Here is a 19,546-nt window from a genome sequence, read left to right as displayed (position 1 = left end):
ACACACTGTACACTACATGTCGTGTTCATGAATTGTCCTTTTGTGCTTACTTTCCAAACAGCCAATAAGTACATAAGAACCACTTTAGCCATTAAAAGGTATTCATGCAAGACAAGCTTCAGCCATTACTCAAGGTTATACTTTGGGAATTATATATTAGGATGTTTCTCATTTTGCGTATACTCTTCTATCCAATAAAAAATATCTTTTGTGGACTTCATTCATCTTTTCATGGAATGCACACTTCCTGTCTGTTAGTCCAGCGCCCATTTGTCAGTCATACTCTCAAGTTTCTCATTATTTCAGAAAGTTATTACAAAGATTACACTTCATATTCTCCATAATTTTCATATTTTTATTTCTATATTTTCTATGTCATATTGAAATTGTCACCCTTGAGACTATGCTTCTAAAACTGCATTGCTTGAACTGTCTACATCTTATCCGATGTAAAAATTTATTTTCCTTTATCAATCTAAATATGCCTTCAGATAACTGTTTTTATTGTCTGGCACATATTATTTTGCCTTTATCTGTATTTATGGGAAGATATATGAGACATGAAGAAATATACACTGCAGGTTGTCCAAATGAATAAATCCAATTGAAAATCATAGTGATCAATTCTGTAGCCAAATAATATTCTTATTATTCTTGTATGAAACAGGATTTTAGTATTTTCACAGCATTAAAATCATAGGGTTTTTTTTTTGTATAAAGCCTTTTCCAAATCTGTTTGTAGTTTGAGTCCTCATTCTGCCAATGCCCTGTATTCAAACAAATGCTGCAATTAGTCTCTAAAATCATGCTATTAAATAAACAAAAAAAATTCCAACATTTATTCTTATTTGTTTCCTGAATGTAGAGACTCCTAGGGTTGTATGTTTTTTCTCTATAACCAGTTTCTAGGAATGTTAGAAAATCTTTGTTTGTTTGTTTGTTTTAAAATGAAAGCTGCAATTCACAGGTGTTCACATAATTCCTGATGAATTGTGTGAATGTTTCATGCAGAAAAACAGCTCTGAAACTCATAACTATGAGACTATGAAAAGAAAGAGTAACATGAAACTCCAAAATTAATCTATGGAACAGCAACTTTTATTCCAAAGGATATCTATACAACAACTACCAGGAGTAACTATGAGGTATCTCAGATAATATCTTGTATCAGAGAACACTGAATGTGTTTAGATTATTCTGTTCATTAATTGTCAGAGCACTATGAAGTTCTAATTGGAATATTTGAGATACTATTACAAAAATATGAAAGGGAGGGAATTAATACCTGTTCTCAACAGAATTCTAAAAGATAGAAATATGATCCACAGAGCTTTTTAGCCAGATTCAGTAAATGTATGTCAATACATTCTGAAATGGTTAGATGTCCTTCACTGCACATAACAGTAATATCCCTAGGCCACAGCTGCAGCATGAGCTTAACTCAGAACTCAAGGCTTTACCTAAAGCTCATCAACAGAGAAACATACTGCAGAGGATTTCAGTAAGCATGAAATGTCAGCATGCCTGTCTACCCATGAACCAGAATTTGGTACGTGAGTCATTGGGTTATTCCACAGAAACAATAAGCAAAGAGAATTACAGCACATCCCTAACTGGTGCCTACAGTCTCCCAGTGTTAGGAGGCACTGCCTGTTGGTATTCCCTCAAACAGAGTTTTTTCAATGTATTCTATGCTTCTTCACATCTGTTGTACATGTCCTACATAAAAGATGACAACTTGTATACATGGTATACAAGTGTATACACCCCTCAGTGTGAACATGGTGTGCAGACAGAGTGAATGAGTTTTCACAGGGGTTGAAGGCAGGTAAATTGAACATCCTGTGGACTACACCTCCCTTCTCAGTGAACATGGCCATCATGCCCACATAAGAATCCTACTGATTCCCTCAGGCATAGTTGCCTTCATCCCCTCCACCCATTCAGAACAAGTTTTAGCTCTTAATACTCATTAAACAAATCAGTGAATAATAACTAAACTATTGCAATTATTATAACTTAGGGGACAAAACTGGTAAAAGACAATAGAGGAATTTTGTTTAATTCTAGAAAGTTGTGCATTTAAATATTTACTACAAGTAAATGTGCCAAGTGGAAACTTCCCCCGCCAAATATTTGTTTCTTACTGGCTAGCTCCTACTGTGTCTATCTCAGCATGTGAGAGCTTATCCAGAGAATATATAGTACTAAGGATCTTTTGCAAGTGAGTTAAATACTGTCCCTGTCTTTCTTGCTTCACTACACTTGTTTTGATCCTTCCTGAAAAGACTAACGACCTCTACCATCTTTAGGAGATCAAAATTACAACCCAAGATATCAAATATCAGGCAGTCAACTTAATAGCAAACATACATCCAAAAATGCTGGCTAGCCAGGTTTTTCAATTAATTCAGTTAAATTTCAGTAATATTTTTCCCTTCAGGACATGAAAGCAAACATTGGACAAACACACTCAAAAAACTTTGTCAAGGACTACCACTGAAAACACAATCTAAGTTGCATTCAAGGAAGGACAAGTATTTCAGGACCAATTGCTGCCTCTGTCTCTCTTCCTCTACTCCCCACACCACCCCTAAAAACCAACCAGACATCTTTGTTTAGATTTTGGGGCTTTTTTTCAAAAAACGAAAAACCCTCTGTGAACACTCTAAAGTGGAATGGGAAAAAATAAAGACCAGAACCCCCTTTTTTAAATTACTGAGTTTAACCAGGTTAAAAACCTTAGAAACCTATTATTATATAGCATTATATAGAAAAACATATTATATTACCAAAGAACTACACAGCTATTTCTTAGTCCACAGCTTGTCCGAAGCTCAGTTTTTAAGCACTATATTATAGTGCAGGAACAAGGTCTAGGAATCAGCATCTCAGCATCTTTCTAGATAGATTTCTACAGATGTCCTAAATCAAACTATATTTAGGGCAAATATTTAGGTTTTAAAAAGGTAAAGGTTTACTTTTATACCTCTAGCCCTCTGGAAGGTTGTCATAGCTCCTTCTACAGACCACTGAGTTCAAGTCTATCACTTCATCAGAGTGGACACATTTTTGGAGGAGCCATAATGCAATGTTGCCAACACTTGCAAGAATTTGTATTTCTCTTACAGCCCCAAATTCCTGTAGCTGTCTAAAACTCCATTGTTTTTGCCTAAAAGAACTTCCAGTCCCTGAGGGTTATCCAGAAAAAACTAAATGTGACCAACCCAACATGGCATCTCTAAAAGCTAAGTACACAGACCTCAAGGAATGTGTAGCCTTAAAACATCAGTAACATTGAATAGACCGCACCTGCTGTCACAGTACCATCAGCTAGAATTGTCTTGAAGTATGAATCCTGGTATGCCCCCTTTTCTGCTTGGGGCTCTCCTTCTTCCCTTTGGTCTCTCCACCTCTCAGATGCTACTTTTGCAGGATATACTAGCAATATACTGTGCTGAGCAGCACACCACTGCAAGAACCTCATCAGTTCTGCTGCGAATCTGTTCAGTCTTTGGGAGAAGCGTGCTGCATGCAAATGCATCTGTCTGAAGCACATGAAAAAAATCAGAGTTCCTAGTACTTTATGCCAAGGTCTTACATCCACCTATGAGTCTCCAGCTCCCCTTCATGCAGTGCTCTTTTATAAAATTTGCAAGGCACCACATCCACGATTAATCAGCAGTAAAAACTGGAGCCTGCCTCAGAGAGAAGGTAAGTGCATCTAGGTTTTCTCCTCAGTCCTGTACCATTTCCTGAAGCTCTCTTTGCAGTATTTGTGGCTCATTGGACTGGAAAACATTAAGAACAATGAAAAGTTCAGAAAACTAGTTACTGTTGGTGAAGAAGGGTGAGCACCCAGGTTATTATACCTCAAATCTGGATTTTGTATTAATTCTTTTAACCTCAGAATCAACTCACCCTCTCTGCATTTCAGAGCAGGCATTTCAAAGGGAGGGCTGAGGTTCAAATGAAACCTATGCATGGGATTTCCCAGGCATCTCATTTGCAACAAAAGAGCAATCCCACTTAAGTGGAAGTGTGGACACATGGAAGGGGAGCAGGCTTGCACTCTGCACTCCCTCACTCAGACCCCGCAGGAGCCAGGCCTCTGGGGCTGTGCCCACTGCCTTACCCTAGAGACAGGCTCCATTCTCCAGGGCAGATGAATGGTATGTGTGGCATCAGCAGCACAAGGCATGCTGGGGCACCACATGGAGGGAAGCTAGCAACTGTGTGTAGCTGCTCTTGAAGAACCTGGAAATAAGGGTGAAAAATACAGACTAAAAACCCAAAATGAACAAAACCAGGATTCTCTTCTGTTTGCATTAAGATGCTTAGCACGCAACTATTTATTTGGCAAGTTTGCTACAGTCTCACTGTATTAAAAAGTCTTTGACAGAGTTTGAGCTTTTGCTCCTTCTGCCAAGAAGTTTCAAAAACCTAAACCAAATTAGGTGCTCCAAGTTTGTTAGAATTAAAATTAAACCCAAACACAATGCAGAAAGCATCGTTTCAACTGTTCCATGGGGAGAAAAGTAGTGAAATGAACAAAACAAAAATACAAACGTTTCCTTTTTCCTTCCTAATTGCCTAATTGGTTTTGAAAAAGCTAAGTGATTCAAGAGTACTTTATAAACACCAGTTCTCTTCGAGCAGCATGCAGTGCAAATTAAACCCAGTTAGCTCTAAAGCAAAGACTTCCTAGAACAAGCACCTAGCATCGGGATCCAAAAGTGTTATTAGGCATCTAATCATCCTTCTTTTCTGTGTAATCTGGGGAGCTCGTGGCCCTAGGAGACCACAGGGTGCCTGCCTGAGAGGGTTAAACAGGGTCACTGATTTCATTTCAGAACCCAACTTTGGTCCTTTCGCAGTATTAGGGCAGGAGGAAGGGCAGGCGGAGGAAGGGCGGGCCACGGCTCCGTCTGCAACGCGCCTCGGCCGGGGTCAGACCCGCTCCGGGGGCCCTCGCACCGGTTCTGCATCTGCGTCCCTCCCCGGCCCACGCCCGGGTTGCTCCCGGAAAACTCCTCGGGACATCGTCACTCTCCGTCGGCCAACTCCATCCCAGGCACTTCTCGGCAGCCTGCCCGGTTCCCCCGCCGCTGGGGCAAGGGACGGAGCCGCGCGGTTGGGCTGCGCCCCGGGGCAGCCCCCAGCCGGCCCCCGCAGGGGCTGCCGTGCCGCCCGCCCCCCGCCAGCACTCACCATATTACAGATGGAGGCGATGTTTCTGACAGTCATTAGTCTAAAGGTTGCAGCGATCCCACACCGCCATCTTTATAAGGTGAAAACAGCCCCGCTCATGGTGGGAAGAGCGCAGGAAGGGATAGGGGGCGGCGGCGGCTCCTGCTCCGGGGCTGGGATAAAAGCAAGAGGAGGGGACTGCACAGGCACCCTTTGCGCCCGCAGAGCGGCGAGAATGACGGACCTTCCCGGCCTCCCTCCTCCGGGCGAGTGACCGGGAGCTTCAGCGGCGCGGGGAGAGCGGCCGCATCTCCGCTCCTTCCGCCTGTGCCTCTCGCACGGTCCGCAGGGCCCCGGGCTCCCGCTGGAGCGCTCAGCTGCGCCTCTGCGCCAGCCGGCACCGCGCTAATCTCTCCCTTCCTCCTCCTCCTCCTCCTCTTCCTCCTCTCCCGGCGGCTGCCGTTGCCGCTCGCCGCTCCATCGCAGCGCCGCGCCCGCTGATGCGCTCTGACAGCGCCGGGGAAGGGAAGAGAAGGGAAGGGAAGGTCAGAGGCAGTGCCGGGCACGGGGCACCCCAGCGGGCCCGGCGGGGCGGCCGCCGCAGCCAATGCGCTGCGGCGCCGAGGGGGCGCGGGGGCGCTGCGCCCGCTGCCCCTCCGGACGGGCCCTCCGACAGGAGCCGCGGTGCTTTAGTCGCCGGGCCTGGAATGGCCACGGGGCTGGGAATCCCGGCCTCGGTGAGTATACAGCCATACCGGCAGGCAGCGGGGTGAAGGACAGGAAGGCAGAGTGTGGGCAGGAGGACGTGGATGTGTGGCAAGAACGGCGGCACTGGGCTTTGGGACATGCTCACCCCACCTAATTAGGAGGTACACAGGAGCCCAGGCACTTGCAAAATCCAGAACAGTAGGCTGGAATGTAATTTACTGCCCTCAGTTGGTGCTTTGTATTGCCATTCATGCAGATAACATTTATCTTCACAAATGCTGTTTTGGGACTGTCCCCACACCATGTGCTCACTCACAAATTCACAACATCTAGCATTTATACAAAACAGTTAATGTAATAATCTCAGGTTCTCTTCAAACACAAGCAAGTTGAGGCCCATGCCTTTCTCCAAGGCAGAGCAGTGTAAGTATATTAAATTCACGCACATGATAATAGGCACAAGGTTGTTAGATAGCTAACTGGAGGTCACATAGCAAATCTTTGAGAGAAGCAAGAGCAGAGTTCAGCTAGGGCAATCCTCATCTTAGAATTCCCCTTTCCTTAGCAGATGTTGCTTTTTTTCAGCAAGAGCTTAAGGCCCGTTTATTGTTCCTCTGCTATGCTGAGGAAATCATTCAAATGAAGAGAGAACTACTAACATTTCTACAGACACCCCTGCTCCTAACAGCACCTGAAGTGTGGCATGCTCATTCCTGGCTACACCTTTTACTTCATGATGCTAGAATAAAATAATTGCAGCCTATAGAGCCTGGGTCCACAGGCTTTATTTACAGGAAACATTCTGAAGTCAATTTTTTTAAAAATTATAATTTCAAACAAAGATCTATGATTACTAGTAAAATCTGGCATCAGCAGTAACATCTAAAGATAAATTCCTGCCCTGAAAATACTGTTAAGTAAGTGGCCTTAATCCAGTTCACTGTGGACAAGTGCCTGCTTTATAAAAATGGTATCAAATTTGGCATTTGTTGGTATCCTGCTGACAATTTCAGCAAAGAAACTCAAAATCGAGTTGCCACAGAGACAGAATTTTCTTTCCTCCTTAAGTTGGATTAATTATATTAAATCATTGCAGACATTCAACGTACAGGATGGAGAAAGATTTTTGGACATAATTGAGTGAAGTCCTCAGGCCACTAAACTGCTTCATAAATCCACAAATCACTATGCAAAAGAGCCATTAAATAACATCACTGAGAAAAAAAAATATCTTTGGTATAATTCTATTAAGTTCATGCTCTTACATTATGTGTGAATTTGATCCCAAGTGTTTAATTTGCTTAAACTCAGAGGACTGGATTACAATAATATGACAGGTTTTCTCAACATAACCAGGGAAAATGGGAGTTAAGCCAACATGTCAGGACTGAAGCAATCAAGGTCTGATTAGTTTCCAGTGCATTTCTAAGTAGCCTGCAGAGACTGGACAGTACTGCAGCATCCCTGGTTTTTAAACTGATGCCTGTTATTACACAAGCCTAATCATGTATTCTTTGCTGCAGCCTGCTTATTCCAATTTACTGTGGAGAATCATAATTGCTATCAGTGAAAAGTTATGGAACAAACAAATGGATTTGAAAGGTGATTAAAAATTTAAATGACACAAAATGCAGTATCTAATAAAGCTATTTGCTTAATGTATATTTTAATGTCAATAACATTACTTCCATAATACAAACCCCAGAGAAATCATAGAAAGTGTGAAGACAAAAGAGAAAAAAGTGGTATTTCCATACTTCTTTTTTTCTTAAATGCCAATTACTTGACTTCAGGGTATGTTTTCTGTTGTTTCTTTTCGTTAAACCTTTTTGACACAAAATTAAATTGCTACTGATTAAGCACTTACTGGTTGTTCAAGGGAATATTTGTAAACATGCACACACATCATTCTGTGAAGAATTCGGTATCATATTCCTTAATGCTAATATAAATACTTTCATTTAAAGGTGGACACTTTTCTTGTCTTTTTTTCTGAAGATAAATAATAAATATAGAGAATAATATACAAGTGTATTTGTGTCAGTTTGAAAATAGTCTAGCACTGTCTTTTTTGCTCTTCAGACATATCAAAACAGGAAAGAAGAAAGAAACTTTCATGCTGGAAATGGACTAGTGTCTGTTTTTGTTTTCTTCTGCTGTTGTCATTTTCAAGAATAGAAACTTTATTCCTGTAGCTGTTTGAAGATAAAAAAGTGTTAAGCAATGCAACAGATACCAGTTACAAACTTTATAGGAATTGTATAAATAAAGAACAGTGCACAATTGTTTCCACTCCAAAGCATTGCCCTATCTCCTTACAACAAACAACCAACCCTGTGTTTCTTCTGAGTGTTAGACAAAGAGAAGGAAAACAAAGGACTATTTATAACCTAAGAGTGCTTATATAATTTCTGTTGAAAGGTCAAAAAATACCTCCTGCATTTAATTTTAGATCTGTCTTGGTCTCATCTGGTTTTACACTTGAACATTTCTATTTCACTACATAAAATATGGACCCGTTGTAAATATTCTCTTTGGCTAGCAGAGGCATGGATTTCCATAACATTTTCCATCAGACTTTTCAGAGTATTTTGCAAGCATTCACTCAAAGTTGTCAAATTATTTGGTGGCAAGTTAATATTAGCTTCTTTTACAAAGCAAGAAAATTTCCAGCAGAAATGAAGTGACTTGTCCAAAGTTAACACAGGAGAGTTGGTAGCAAATCTGAGATAGAATATCTGTTCATTCTGTGCTACAAAGAGGATATTGCATTTCCTCTCCAGAAATCTTGTAAAATTCCACAGAGGGCTCATTTATGTTTTTCTTGTAATAAACTTGGGTCCAGAAGTGAGTAATCATCAGTCAGTTTTGCTGAACAAGTGTTTGGAACAGATCGAATTTAGGATATATTTCCAACTAATTAAAAGGTCATTTTAATGGAAAAGGGAGTTAAAACAATACTAAGGCTTCCTGAAAGCATGGAAAATATATAAGAATTATAGGAGAATTCAGATGACTGAAATATTACAGTGCTGACAATGTAGGTTTAGAATTTTACAATTTTAAAAATGTTTTGTATCTAATATTAAGTTATGTTCTACCAAAAAATAGCAAAATATCTTTAACAAAATGGCAAATGTGTAGACACAAGAATGAGAAATCAGGATTTTCCATGAAGCTTGGCCTCATTCCAGAACAGACTGGTGGCTTTAGTATAATGCCAAATACCAGCTTGCATCCTATGGATTGAATCTGTGGCACATGGCTCATAGCAGGTCCATGGAAACCACTCCATCTGCACCTGAAATTCTAATGGCAAGAGAGTTGCAGTCCATGAACAATTCATGGAAATCCATAGAAAATGTGGAGAGTCTAAAACCAAAATATCAATCCAACTTTGGAATTACTAATTTTCTTTAAGACTGTCATCTTCAAAGCAACTCCTACCCAACATTTTCAAATTATCTGAGAAATTATTTCTCTTGATTCAAAATACTGTAAAACTTCATGTTTTGGTGATAGTATGACTTGTCAGGATTCTAAAGATAAAGCATGGAAATAAAACTGCATTAAATTGATCCCTGAATCTTGTCTATCTTTTGCTAGTTTAAGCATTTTACTAGTGGGCAAGTAGAGAATACCATCTCTCTATTTTTCTCAGAAATTATTACTTTACAGAAGAAAACAAAACACCTTTATAGCAGCTTGTGGAATCCTCTGACTCCTCCCCCTCAGGGACATCCCTAGGGCCTTGCCTTGGAAGAATACATCATAAAGTTTTCTCCACCTCAGCAGACAGAGAGGACTTAAGCCATGATGCTCTGCAGCACTCCTGCCAATCTACATTAGATTGCCTCCCCCACCGGCCAGCTGACACTGCCCACCCCAATTACTCCTCCCTCATCCCCGCTCAGGGTGCTGCCCTTTGTCCTTTGCTGTGCCCTCAGGTCACTGACCCCACACTGAAGAAGTCGTGCAGGCCACATGGTTCTGTCTTTTGTCTCGGGTCCCTTTGGCAGGGTGGATGCAATAAACCCTTGCTGGAATATACCATGCACAGACCCTCCCTGTCTTTCCTCTGCTGAGCTATCTGTGGTGTGTGTGTGTGTGTGTGTGTGTGTATGGGCTTGGAATGGCTGCTCTTGAGGCTTCACTCTGAGCAGCTTCTGAAGGAGACATGTCAAAGAAGGTTGCAGCATTTCTGCCACCCTGCCACACTGCAACAGCATCTGACATCATCTTTTTTTTGGCCACACACTACATCTGGAAGCCCAAAGACAGCAGAACAAGACAGAGGCAAGTACATTGATGTTGAGGTACCAAAAGCTGGCTGAGTAGATACAAGGGGTCTAAGAGTTCTCTAGTGAAAGCCATTACATTCTATTCTATGAAGAGGCTGTCAAAGCCTCTGCAGCCAGTCCAAGTCAATCATGGCCTAGAGCTGTGATTATCTCATCATACCTTACTCCTGCCCTTTTCCTTCCGCTTGAGTTTCAAATACACTGTGTTAAGACCTTGGAACAGTGACTATAATAGAACTTCAGTGTTCTGTAAATAATACTAACCTTCCTCACACTCACTACTCAAGGAAAAATATTCCCACCTTTCCAGAAGGAAGACTCTTGAAGAATGGCCTCTTCATCAGGTATATTATTCAGCAAGGGAGCTCACAAGAAAACTTTACTGGCATTTTTCTTACCTATACAAAATGTGTTTTCAGGTGGAAAAACACTATTTAAATTCTAATCATACATATTAGATGGAAAGAGATAACGAAAAATTTTAACCATGGAAGTAATTTATCAAACAAAAAGAGACTCACTGAACAAAAATAACAGAAAACTGAAGTCTTTACAGAAATATATTGATATTTCTGCCTCTGAAAAGGAAATAATGATTCTGGCTTGCCTTCCTCTTCGCCAAAGATTGTATTTATCATTTTTATTCTCTTTTATAGGCTTCAATTTTAACTCACAAACATTCTGAGGACAAAAAAACCCAAAGGACAGATAAGCTGTAACTGGCATTTAGTCTATTTTCAGCAAGAATTTAAAATAACCTTTACATTTTATTAAATTGTGCACAAATTAAATTACACTTTTATTACATTACATTACATCTCAAAGTTTTAACCAAATTTAACCACACACAAACACACATACACACACATATATATAAATATAAATAAAAGGCTTTTATATTCTAAGATTTCAAACCTGACAATTATTTAATGCTACTGAATACTAATACTACTTTGCAGGTAATCCACCTGCAAAGACTGACGGTAACAATGAGGTTTTACTTGATTGATTTCCCTTCATATCAGTGTGGAGAAAGACAGTAAAATTGAAGTGAAATGTTAATGACAATTGCACATTGTGGTAAACTCCTGATGTTGTTAAACAAGTTGTTTTCAAGAGTCTTTCTTCTGTGAGAAGCATCAGAGACTTTGAGACTTAATTCTTGCATGTGACAAAGAGAGACTTGGCTAATCAGAACATCACTCTTCAAGACTTGAACAAATTAGTTCAGCTCACCCACCTCCTTAAAAAGCTCAACACTAATCTACAAAATAAGACACCCTGCTGCCACTTAATAAATTTCAAAATGCCCCCATGATAACTGGATTTCCTACAAATTCTGCTCATGACCAGGCCTGTATTTCTCCCAGTTAGTTAAAATTAACCTGTACCCAGATCCACCGATATTGTGGTCTTTCCCTCAAGTCCCCAAAGAACCCAAGTTATGGGCAGACTCATTGCCCAGCTGAGAAGCTCATTCAGATAAAAGTTACATCCCACACACATGGAAACAGCAGATCTGCCTGCAGCCTTGTAGGCAGCAACTTAGTGGTTACAGTACTTTAACAGGAAATGGGAGAACTAACCTGCATGTAAAGAGGCTCAAATCCACAACTGATCCTAATTTATTAAAGGACAATTATTTTATTCTATAGAGAAGTTTTGGAAAAGGACAGGCAAGTCAGGTAGACTCTGCATTTCTTCTCTTTAAGTTGTGCCACTATCAGACACAAAAGTTTCATGGAGCCAGAGAGAAGGCAAACAATACAAACTTTGTATAGGGAAAACAGAAGAAAGCTTGTGAGGGGCAAGAAAAAGGTGTAGGATTATGCGAATTATTAAAATGCTCAACTAGGATGGATACTGATCACTGGTTTGCTGTGGATTGCTGGTTTTCTGTGTAACAGAAGTGCCAGTTTACATTCTGTACTGGAAAAGAAGAAAGCAAACTTGACATAAATCCCACTGGCATAAGTGCTAAAAATTTAAAGGTTGAATGCCACTTCATCTTTTTGACTTTAATAGTCAAAATAGTCATTGCAAAGGAGCCCACTTGAAAAAACTTAAAACTACATGTCTCACAAATTTATCTCCAGAGACTGATTTACCTGCAGTCCTAAAACAGGTTTTGAATCTGGATGTACAGACAATAAACTGTCGCAGCATTAATCTGCAACAATGTTTTGAGTGTCAAGAATTAGAAGAGGTAACTAGAAGTAGAAGGAAACAATTCCTAGAATCATCCCTTGATTGCAACTATGTGACTATTTGTTTTAGGCTACATCTGATTGGTTAAACTCTGTTGAAAGTGATTTAAATGCAGGCTTCAGATTAGACATAGTGGGCCAACTCGTTATTTTCTTTCCACACACTTTACAGGTGCTGTTCAGGTAGTAACTCGAGGTGAACCAGGACATATTGTTTCTCACTGAGACAGGAAGGTATGAATTATCAGCAATATACACACCTATTTGAGAAGCAGGGACTTCCATTCAATTCAGTTTGGACAATGCTTTCAGACACAGGGTGTGGTTCTTGGGGTGTCCTGTGCAAGGCCAAGGGTTGGACTTGAAGATCCTGATGGGTGCCTTCCACCTCAGTACATTCTATGATATATTGTGATTCCTGCCTACCAGCTTCGCGAAGTCTCTGTTCTACAAACTACTAATTCCCTGTTTATGCTAATCTGCTCGTACTCACTGCAAATCTCTTAGTAACATCCCCAGACGGGCGGCCCATTTTATTTGGGGCAGAAGAGCAGCAGAGCTCTGCACCGTGCTGAGGGCTGGCTCGCAGGACAGGCCTGCTGCCACCGCGTCACGCCTGGCGCACAGCCCGGCAGAGCCGCATGGCATCGCCAGGGCATTAGCGAGGCTCGGGGCTTTACCTCACCATCCTCGCAGACAGCTCCTAAGCCTCCTAAGCAGGGCTTAGACAGGAGTTTAGACAGAGATCAGCAGTATTTAGTGCCTCAAACCCGCTACACAGCTGCCACTTCGCACCGAAGACACTTTTGTTTCCCGGCGTTAAACATCTCCGGGCACCCAGAACTCGGCCCGGGGAGGAACGGACGAGCATGCCCCCGCAAAAGCCTTGCTCTGACCCATGGGGGCCGCGGCAGGAAGCTCAGCCGAGCAGCCGGGCCAGCCCCTCAGACGCGGCCATGGCGCGGCTCAGCAGCAGCGCCCAGGCCCTTCGCCTCAGCGCGGCTCGGCCGCGCGCCCCATCCCGCCCCACGCGAGGTCACGCGCGCTGCTCACCAATAGGCAGCGGCGGCCGGAGCCGCGTGGGTCTCGCGGGAGCGCGCGGCAGTATTTAATGGCCGGCGCGGCCCTGCTCCCTCCTTCTGTCCGCCGGCTGTGGGCGCGGTAAGGTGAATGCGGCCGCTCTCAGGGGAAACCGCCTACCCTCCGCACAGACGGGCTTTGGGCCTGGGGGAGGTGGGACACACCTGTGTGGTTTTCCCTTCACATCTTGCCCTCTCGGAGCTTGGCGGTGCTCCGGGGAGTCAACACAGGGGGATAGAGAAGCTTTCCCTCACTAAAACCCAGTGCGGAGCCCTTCCCTCCGCCCTGCATCCTGTCGTGAGGCACAAATGGTCCGTGTCCCTCCATTTCCCCCCTCGCGGTCCCCTTGCTGCCCGGCTGATGCCTTTCTCCCTCCGCAGTGTGTCCCGAGGAAGCGGCGGGCCCTTCAATGCCCCCGATGTGCAGGAGGCCTGGCGCGGCAGGCCCGGACAGGGCCAGCGCTGGCGGCCTGCGCTCACGCCTTGGGACGCCTATGGGTGAGGGACACAGCGAGCTCAGCGCTCCTACTACAGCCTGGGGCTGGTAAGAAAAGGCTTCGGGCTTCCAAAGTGGAGGGCTTTGAATCTTGGGAATTTTTTAAAACAACAGATATATATATGTATGGGGAGCTGCCCTGTGTCTCTGAGTCAAAATAACTATCTACATTTGCACTCTTCTGTGTTTTAAGTCTCAGCTATTGAGCTGCAAAAACCTTAAATCGGAATCACTGCGTTTATTTAGTTTTCTAATAGGCCGCATCAAGAAAATTGCAATTGTAACCTGTGATGTTTAGACTGTAGGCACTTAGGGCTTGGGTTTAAATGGGCTCAATAATTGTTCAAACAAAGAAATAACCCCTCTGTCTTGTGCTTTCCCTGAAGTATTCTAGTCCACCTGTAACAGTATCATTTGATACTGTTGAGTGCTTTATAAGTTGTAACAAGGTGTGTGTTTATATCTATCTGTAAGTACACACAAGGTAGCAATGAATTATCTGGCAAAGATTCAAGCCAAATCTACAGGTTCATAGTTTACCTCGGTAGTGTCAGCACTGAAAGTAATTTAGGCTTAATAAACATTCCATTGTTTATGATTAAAAGTATATTTTTAAAAATGTTTGAAAGGTATGTTCTATGTAGTTGATATGTTCTATGTAGTGTAACTGGGCTAATGAACATGCCTTATCAACAGATTGAACCAGTAATTGCCATTTGCTCTAGGTTTTGATTTAAAAATAAACTTCTTAAAAATGACTTTTGCAACTCCACAGAAAATTAATTTTTAAATGTTTAACAAGAGAGTAGCAACTCTGTAGAATAAACTTTAGAGTTTTAACTTTAGTTCAACAGTATTAATTATAATTTTACAATTTTCTCTGTGTTCTTTAGAGGCCTCACATAGCAACCTCATGCTTGAAATGTTTTAGACATGGGTAATCACACCTAAATGTGAAGCAATGCTCAGGGCTTCTTAGGAATAAATAATGCCTTCTACTGTAAGGTAAGTGTGCTCTGTCTAATGACAATTGCCAATGGTATTTCAAGCAAATTATAGTATCTCTTACACAAATAGTAAATTCAGATCATCCTAGTTGATAAGAAAACACTATAACATACTAAAATCTACTCCCCTTTTATGCTTTGCCCTCTTAAGTCTGGCAGTGTCTTAAGTGGCCAACACTGAGGGGTATAAAAGTTCTCTTGCAAACCCAGAGGTGAGGCTAAAACTCTTCTTTGGATCATGCTTAAGAGGAACACATTTGTATAGCTGCTGAACTTAGGAAGCTGCTAATTAACTTTATTAATAGTTTGTATGAACTGTCCTCTTGTTATGATATCTGAATCTTAATATCACAGATTTCTCAAATCTTTGTGCTTTGTGAACCTGTGTGATTAATGTCTTGAGTAAAGAGTTTCTCGTAAATTGTTTGGTCTCCAGGTATGTAATTGTGAAAAGGATTATCAGATAATAGTGACTCCATTGTCTTCTATTCCTGAAGGAGTTTTAATTTACTCCTTGCTAGAAGACAAAGCAAAATAGCTTTGACTGGTGAAAAACTTGTGTGGTAACTGTTAAAACTTTATATAGATTTAGCCAAAAACAAATAGCAAAAATATCACAGGAAAGTCAATTATAGTTACTGGGTCTGCTTATTCTAATATAGCTGGTACTCTGGAATGAAATCCGTACTAATGGTATGGGAAATGCAAATCCCATCCTGTACAAACCAAGTCCTTTCGTTTGAGAAATGGCTCTGGCCTAAGGTTAGTGTCATGTAGAAGGTTCATGTAGCTCAACCTTGGGGCAGTTACCTGTTTTATGTGTGCATAATGCTGACTGCAACTTAAATAGAGCTTCTTTACAGGGATGAAGACAACGTGTGCCAGGAACTGACATTAAACATCAGTTTATGATGTCCTGAGTGGATCATTTTTGACTTCATACAAAATGATTCCAGTTGTCACCTCTAAGTATCATCTTGGAAGTAGAATTGGGACAAGCAATGGCTTAAATGATATGTCTTCAATGATCATGTTGAAACAGGCATCTCGCCGTTTGTTGAAACAGGTTTCTTAACAAAAACTGCTGTAATTTGACTGTGGTTGTGGATTAATTGAAATAAATTATGAGTCATTATTAAAATAAGAGTATGCTACCAAAACTTTGTGTTTTGAAGGTTTCTTCTTAAGGTATTTTCTGCATGAAGGCTTTGTTTCTGTAACAGCACAAAAGTGTTTACATCCATGAAACATTCTTGCCATATTCAGACTTAATTACCTTAATCTTAAATTTAATCTTAAATTTACAAATCCATTGAAAAGGCCCTCTTAAACTTTTATTCTTGGTATTTGAGTATTTTGAAGTATTTTGTAATGCAAAAGCACAGATCAATCAGCTAACTTCTAAGTTATTTCATTACACTGTATGTGTTTGCATGTTCTCTACCAAAGAATTATCTCAAACTGAAAAGCACAAGTTACCAAGAATCCGATTCCTTACCAATTTTAAATTAACAAGGAAAATGTTGCAATATTCCATGTAAAGCACTATCAGTGAGAAGGTCCTTAAAAAACAAGATCATTGTTGTTGAGCAATTGAAAGCTTGTATATGCTTTTCAGTAGCTTATGTCTTACTACTTGAAAACATTTATCTTCAAGGTAGGTCTTTAAGTAATTTTGTGCATCCTGTTAAAGCCAGTGCTTTCCTAGAATGCACAAGCAAGGATATTGAGTAGAAGTGGCTGTCATGTGCTCACCACTGCCTATTTAGGAGACTGAGTTGGTGTGGATTTAGGAACAAATGTATTTACACATATGTGGTCATAATTGAACCCCCATCTGGACAGGAAGTGTTTCTTTTTACCTTTGCTTAAGCATACACTAAAAGGGCTGAGTAATGATCTGTGGCCTTCTAGGCTCACCTAAGTCTGCTTGTATAATAAAAGACAAAACTAAATTTAAAGGGTATACAGAAGTACATTCTCTTCACAATATTAAACTTGACAAGTGTCCATTTCCTCTTACAAGAAACAATGGATCATTTCTTATAAGTCTTGTCAGTTGTATAGACCTTTGTCTTCTGTGGCCATGCTTAAGGATTAATTTTTGGTCTATTCAGTCTTGTGTTATGGAGTTGTGGTTTTATGTCTGCCTTGAGCAAGATTTCTGATTTGCCTTTCTTAGATTCAGTGTTAATTGATGATATTCAGTACAGACTGATTTCTGAATGTTTACTCCTGTTTTCCTTAACCAGTAAGCTTGTTTACATTTTATAGTTTGGTATGATGTTTTCAGTGAGCAGTCTACCCTTCCAGAATTTCTGAAGGAATTAGAAGCTATCTTAGGGTTGGAGTTTTCCTTTCCAGATTAATTTATCGTGCAATAAATGGCATTAAATTCCATATGCTGCTCTGTCCACAAGGATCTTGTCTGAATCAAGATCTGTTGGGATCTGCAGCCAGGGTTAGTTCTGAATGTTTTTTGTTTTGTTTTGTTTTTAGTTGTTTCATTGCTGTCTACTTCCCACTTTTTTCCCCTTTCTTAAAAGTTTCAAGAAGTTTCATTACCAGTGTTCTAGGATCTACCTCTTTCTATTACTGACAACTAAATTTTTTTTGTGTCAGTATGTCTGATGCAGAAGATAAATTTTTCAGTTAGTGGCTTGCACAGTATATTGGCACTATGGTATAAAAGCTTCCCAAAGAATCACTGTTAATGAAGTCATAAGCTCCTTTTGATGAAATACCCACATGCCACTAAGTGGCATAGCTGCATGCGAGGTCCAGCCTTTGCTGTTGTCTTTTTATGAGACTGCTGGTTTGAAAGGCTAATGAAATGAGAGTCCATTCTAGACATGATCTACTATTCTGATTTCACTCAGCATAAATGGAGTAAGTTTACTGGGTTTAGTACATCTAGAGAAAGCTCAATAATGAAATAAAGTCTACTTGAGACTGCATGGTGAACACTTAGTTTCAACAATCTTGTTCTTCAAATAACTAGGCAAACCTAAGGCATTATTCTTTAAAAACTGATCTGGTTAATGCAAAATCAAAGCAGAGATTATATTTGCAACTAAAGTATCAAATTATGTCACATATTTATAAGCCTTGTATCTTTTCACATTTAGCTGTTTGTAATCAAGTTGGGGCCATTGCTCTATGCTGGAAGCTCACTTTGAATAAACATTCATTAGAATGATAAGTTGCTTGAGAGTACTTTATTCTGTGACTTCTCATGAGTATTTATGAGAAATCTCTCCTCAATCAAGTATGGCTTGCTCCTATTCCATCTACAGGCTTTTGGGAATATAAATATGTCAGTTCAGGCATCATCCACCTAAATACATTTATGATATATCACATTAAAGTAGTGAAGCAAAACAAAGGGATTAGTATTAATCTAGGGTCTAAATCCAGTAACTTCATTGGTGTAAATGAGCTCATTCACCCCGACCACCACCTAGGGGGACAGTGTGCTTGGGGCTGTGCAGTTCACCAAGAAACCTGGTTGGTTTGATGAATGCTATGCTCTAAATGGAATGATAACATTTACAATTCTCCCTTTTGTTACTCATTGGAAAATGGAAGACTAATGGGAGAAAAATAGCCAGGTTTGCCTGAGAATAGGCCAGGGCTACCAAGTTGGCTTAAAGCCTTGTTATAGGCTAAATGACATGAAACCATACTTGGTCATTTTATACATTATTATATGTATGCTTTGTACAACAGGGATTATATGAGAGATTTGGGGAAAATAAATTCTGGCTATTGATAGCAAATGTAGGAATGCTGCTTCGGGTTTTCTTTGACTAAATCTGCAAGAAGGTTAATCTGTTCATCAAGACTGGGGACTGTCAAACAAAAGGGGAAATATTTACATACCTATGTGTTTATTCCTATTCTCACAGACAATTGAAAAACATGATATTTCTGATTTCACTTCCTTTCAGTAAGTAGTTACAATTGATGAGACACAATGATCAAAGGAATGAAAAAAAACCAAACCCTGAAGAATATAATTATGGAATAATGTGCTTAGCCTTGGACAGTTTTCTATACACAGGGCTACAGGAAGCAACATTGTGTTATATTCTGTGCAAGGATCTGGCAAGGCAAAAAAATGCTTTTTTTCATTGATTTTGTAGTTGGTTTTTTTGGTTTTGTTTTCTTGGGAGACCACCTTGAAAGTCTGATACTCTGCAACAATGAGGAAGGATATCCTCACTCTGAGGAGCTGTTCAATATCAGAGCTTGTGTGACTTCTGCTTAGTAACAGAGATTTGCAATCTCAGGGGTATGTTGTGCATTGTTTTTGACAATCTGAAGTTTGGATGCAGGTATTAATTCATCCTAGAATAAGCTTTATGACTCTTTGTGGCCTCCCATTAACAAATCAGCCTCACTGATATTCAGTGGGAAGCTTGGAGGTAATACTCAAGTAACAATGGCTACTTGCTGTCCTAGCTATTCTTCTGAGTTGATGGTTAGTTGACTGTATCTTCCTTACTTTTCTTCATGCTTTCTCATAATGCTCCAGTTGTATCCAAGATCCTTCAGT

The 19,546-nt window shown here is 40.6% G+C and overlaps 1 protein-coding gene, 1 long non-coding RNA gene and 1 other non-coding gene across 5 annotated transcripts in view; 2 read left to right on the top strand and 1 right to left on the bottom strand.

Annotated features, from left to right (window-relative positions):
• Positions 1-5,759, bottom strand: part of USP46 (ubiquitin specific peptidase 46) — a 34,248-nt gene extending 28,489 nt beyond the window's left edge. The window contains exon 1 of the mRNA XM_066548438.1: positions 5,212-5,759. Coding sequence (XP_066404535.1) covers positions 5,212-5,247 — 36 coding nt within the window. The 5' untranslated portion in view covers positions 5,248-5,759. The remainder of the gene's footprint in view (positions 1-5,211) is intronic.
• A 7,771-nt stretch (positions 5,760-13,530) lies between these two features.
• Positions 13,531-18,190, top strand: LOC136555607 (uncharacterized). 3 transcript variants are annotated; one of them, XR_010783511.1, is made up of 4 exons: positions 13,531-13,567; positions 13,867-14,029; positions 14,875-14,986; positions 15,852-18,190. It is a non-coding gene; the product is annotated as an uncharacterized lncRNA (long non-coding RNA). The 3 variants fall into 3 exon arrangements; XR_010783512.1 differs by having other exon boundaries at positions 13,554-13,572; XR_010783513.1 differs by lacking the exon at positions 13,531-13,567 and adding an exon at positions 13,579-13,797.
• On the top strand, positions 15,127-15,245 carry LOC136556354 (small nucleolar RNA SNORA26). Its single transcript, XR_010783659.1, has one exon. It is a non-coding gene; the product is annotated as a small nucleolar RNA SNORA26 (small nucleolar RNA).
• Positions 18,191-19,546: the final 1,356 nt, after the last annotated feature.

The sequence above is a fragment of the Molothrus aeneus genome, chromosome 4, assembly GCF_037042795.1.
Source record: "Molothrus aeneus isolate 106 chromosome 4, BPBGC_Maene_1.0, whole genome shotgun sequence".
Lineage (NCBI taxonomy): Eukaryota > Metazoa > Chordata > Aves > Passeriformes > Icteridae > Molothrus > Molothrus aeneus.
This window is presented reverse-complemented; position numbering and strand designations above follow the sequence as displayed.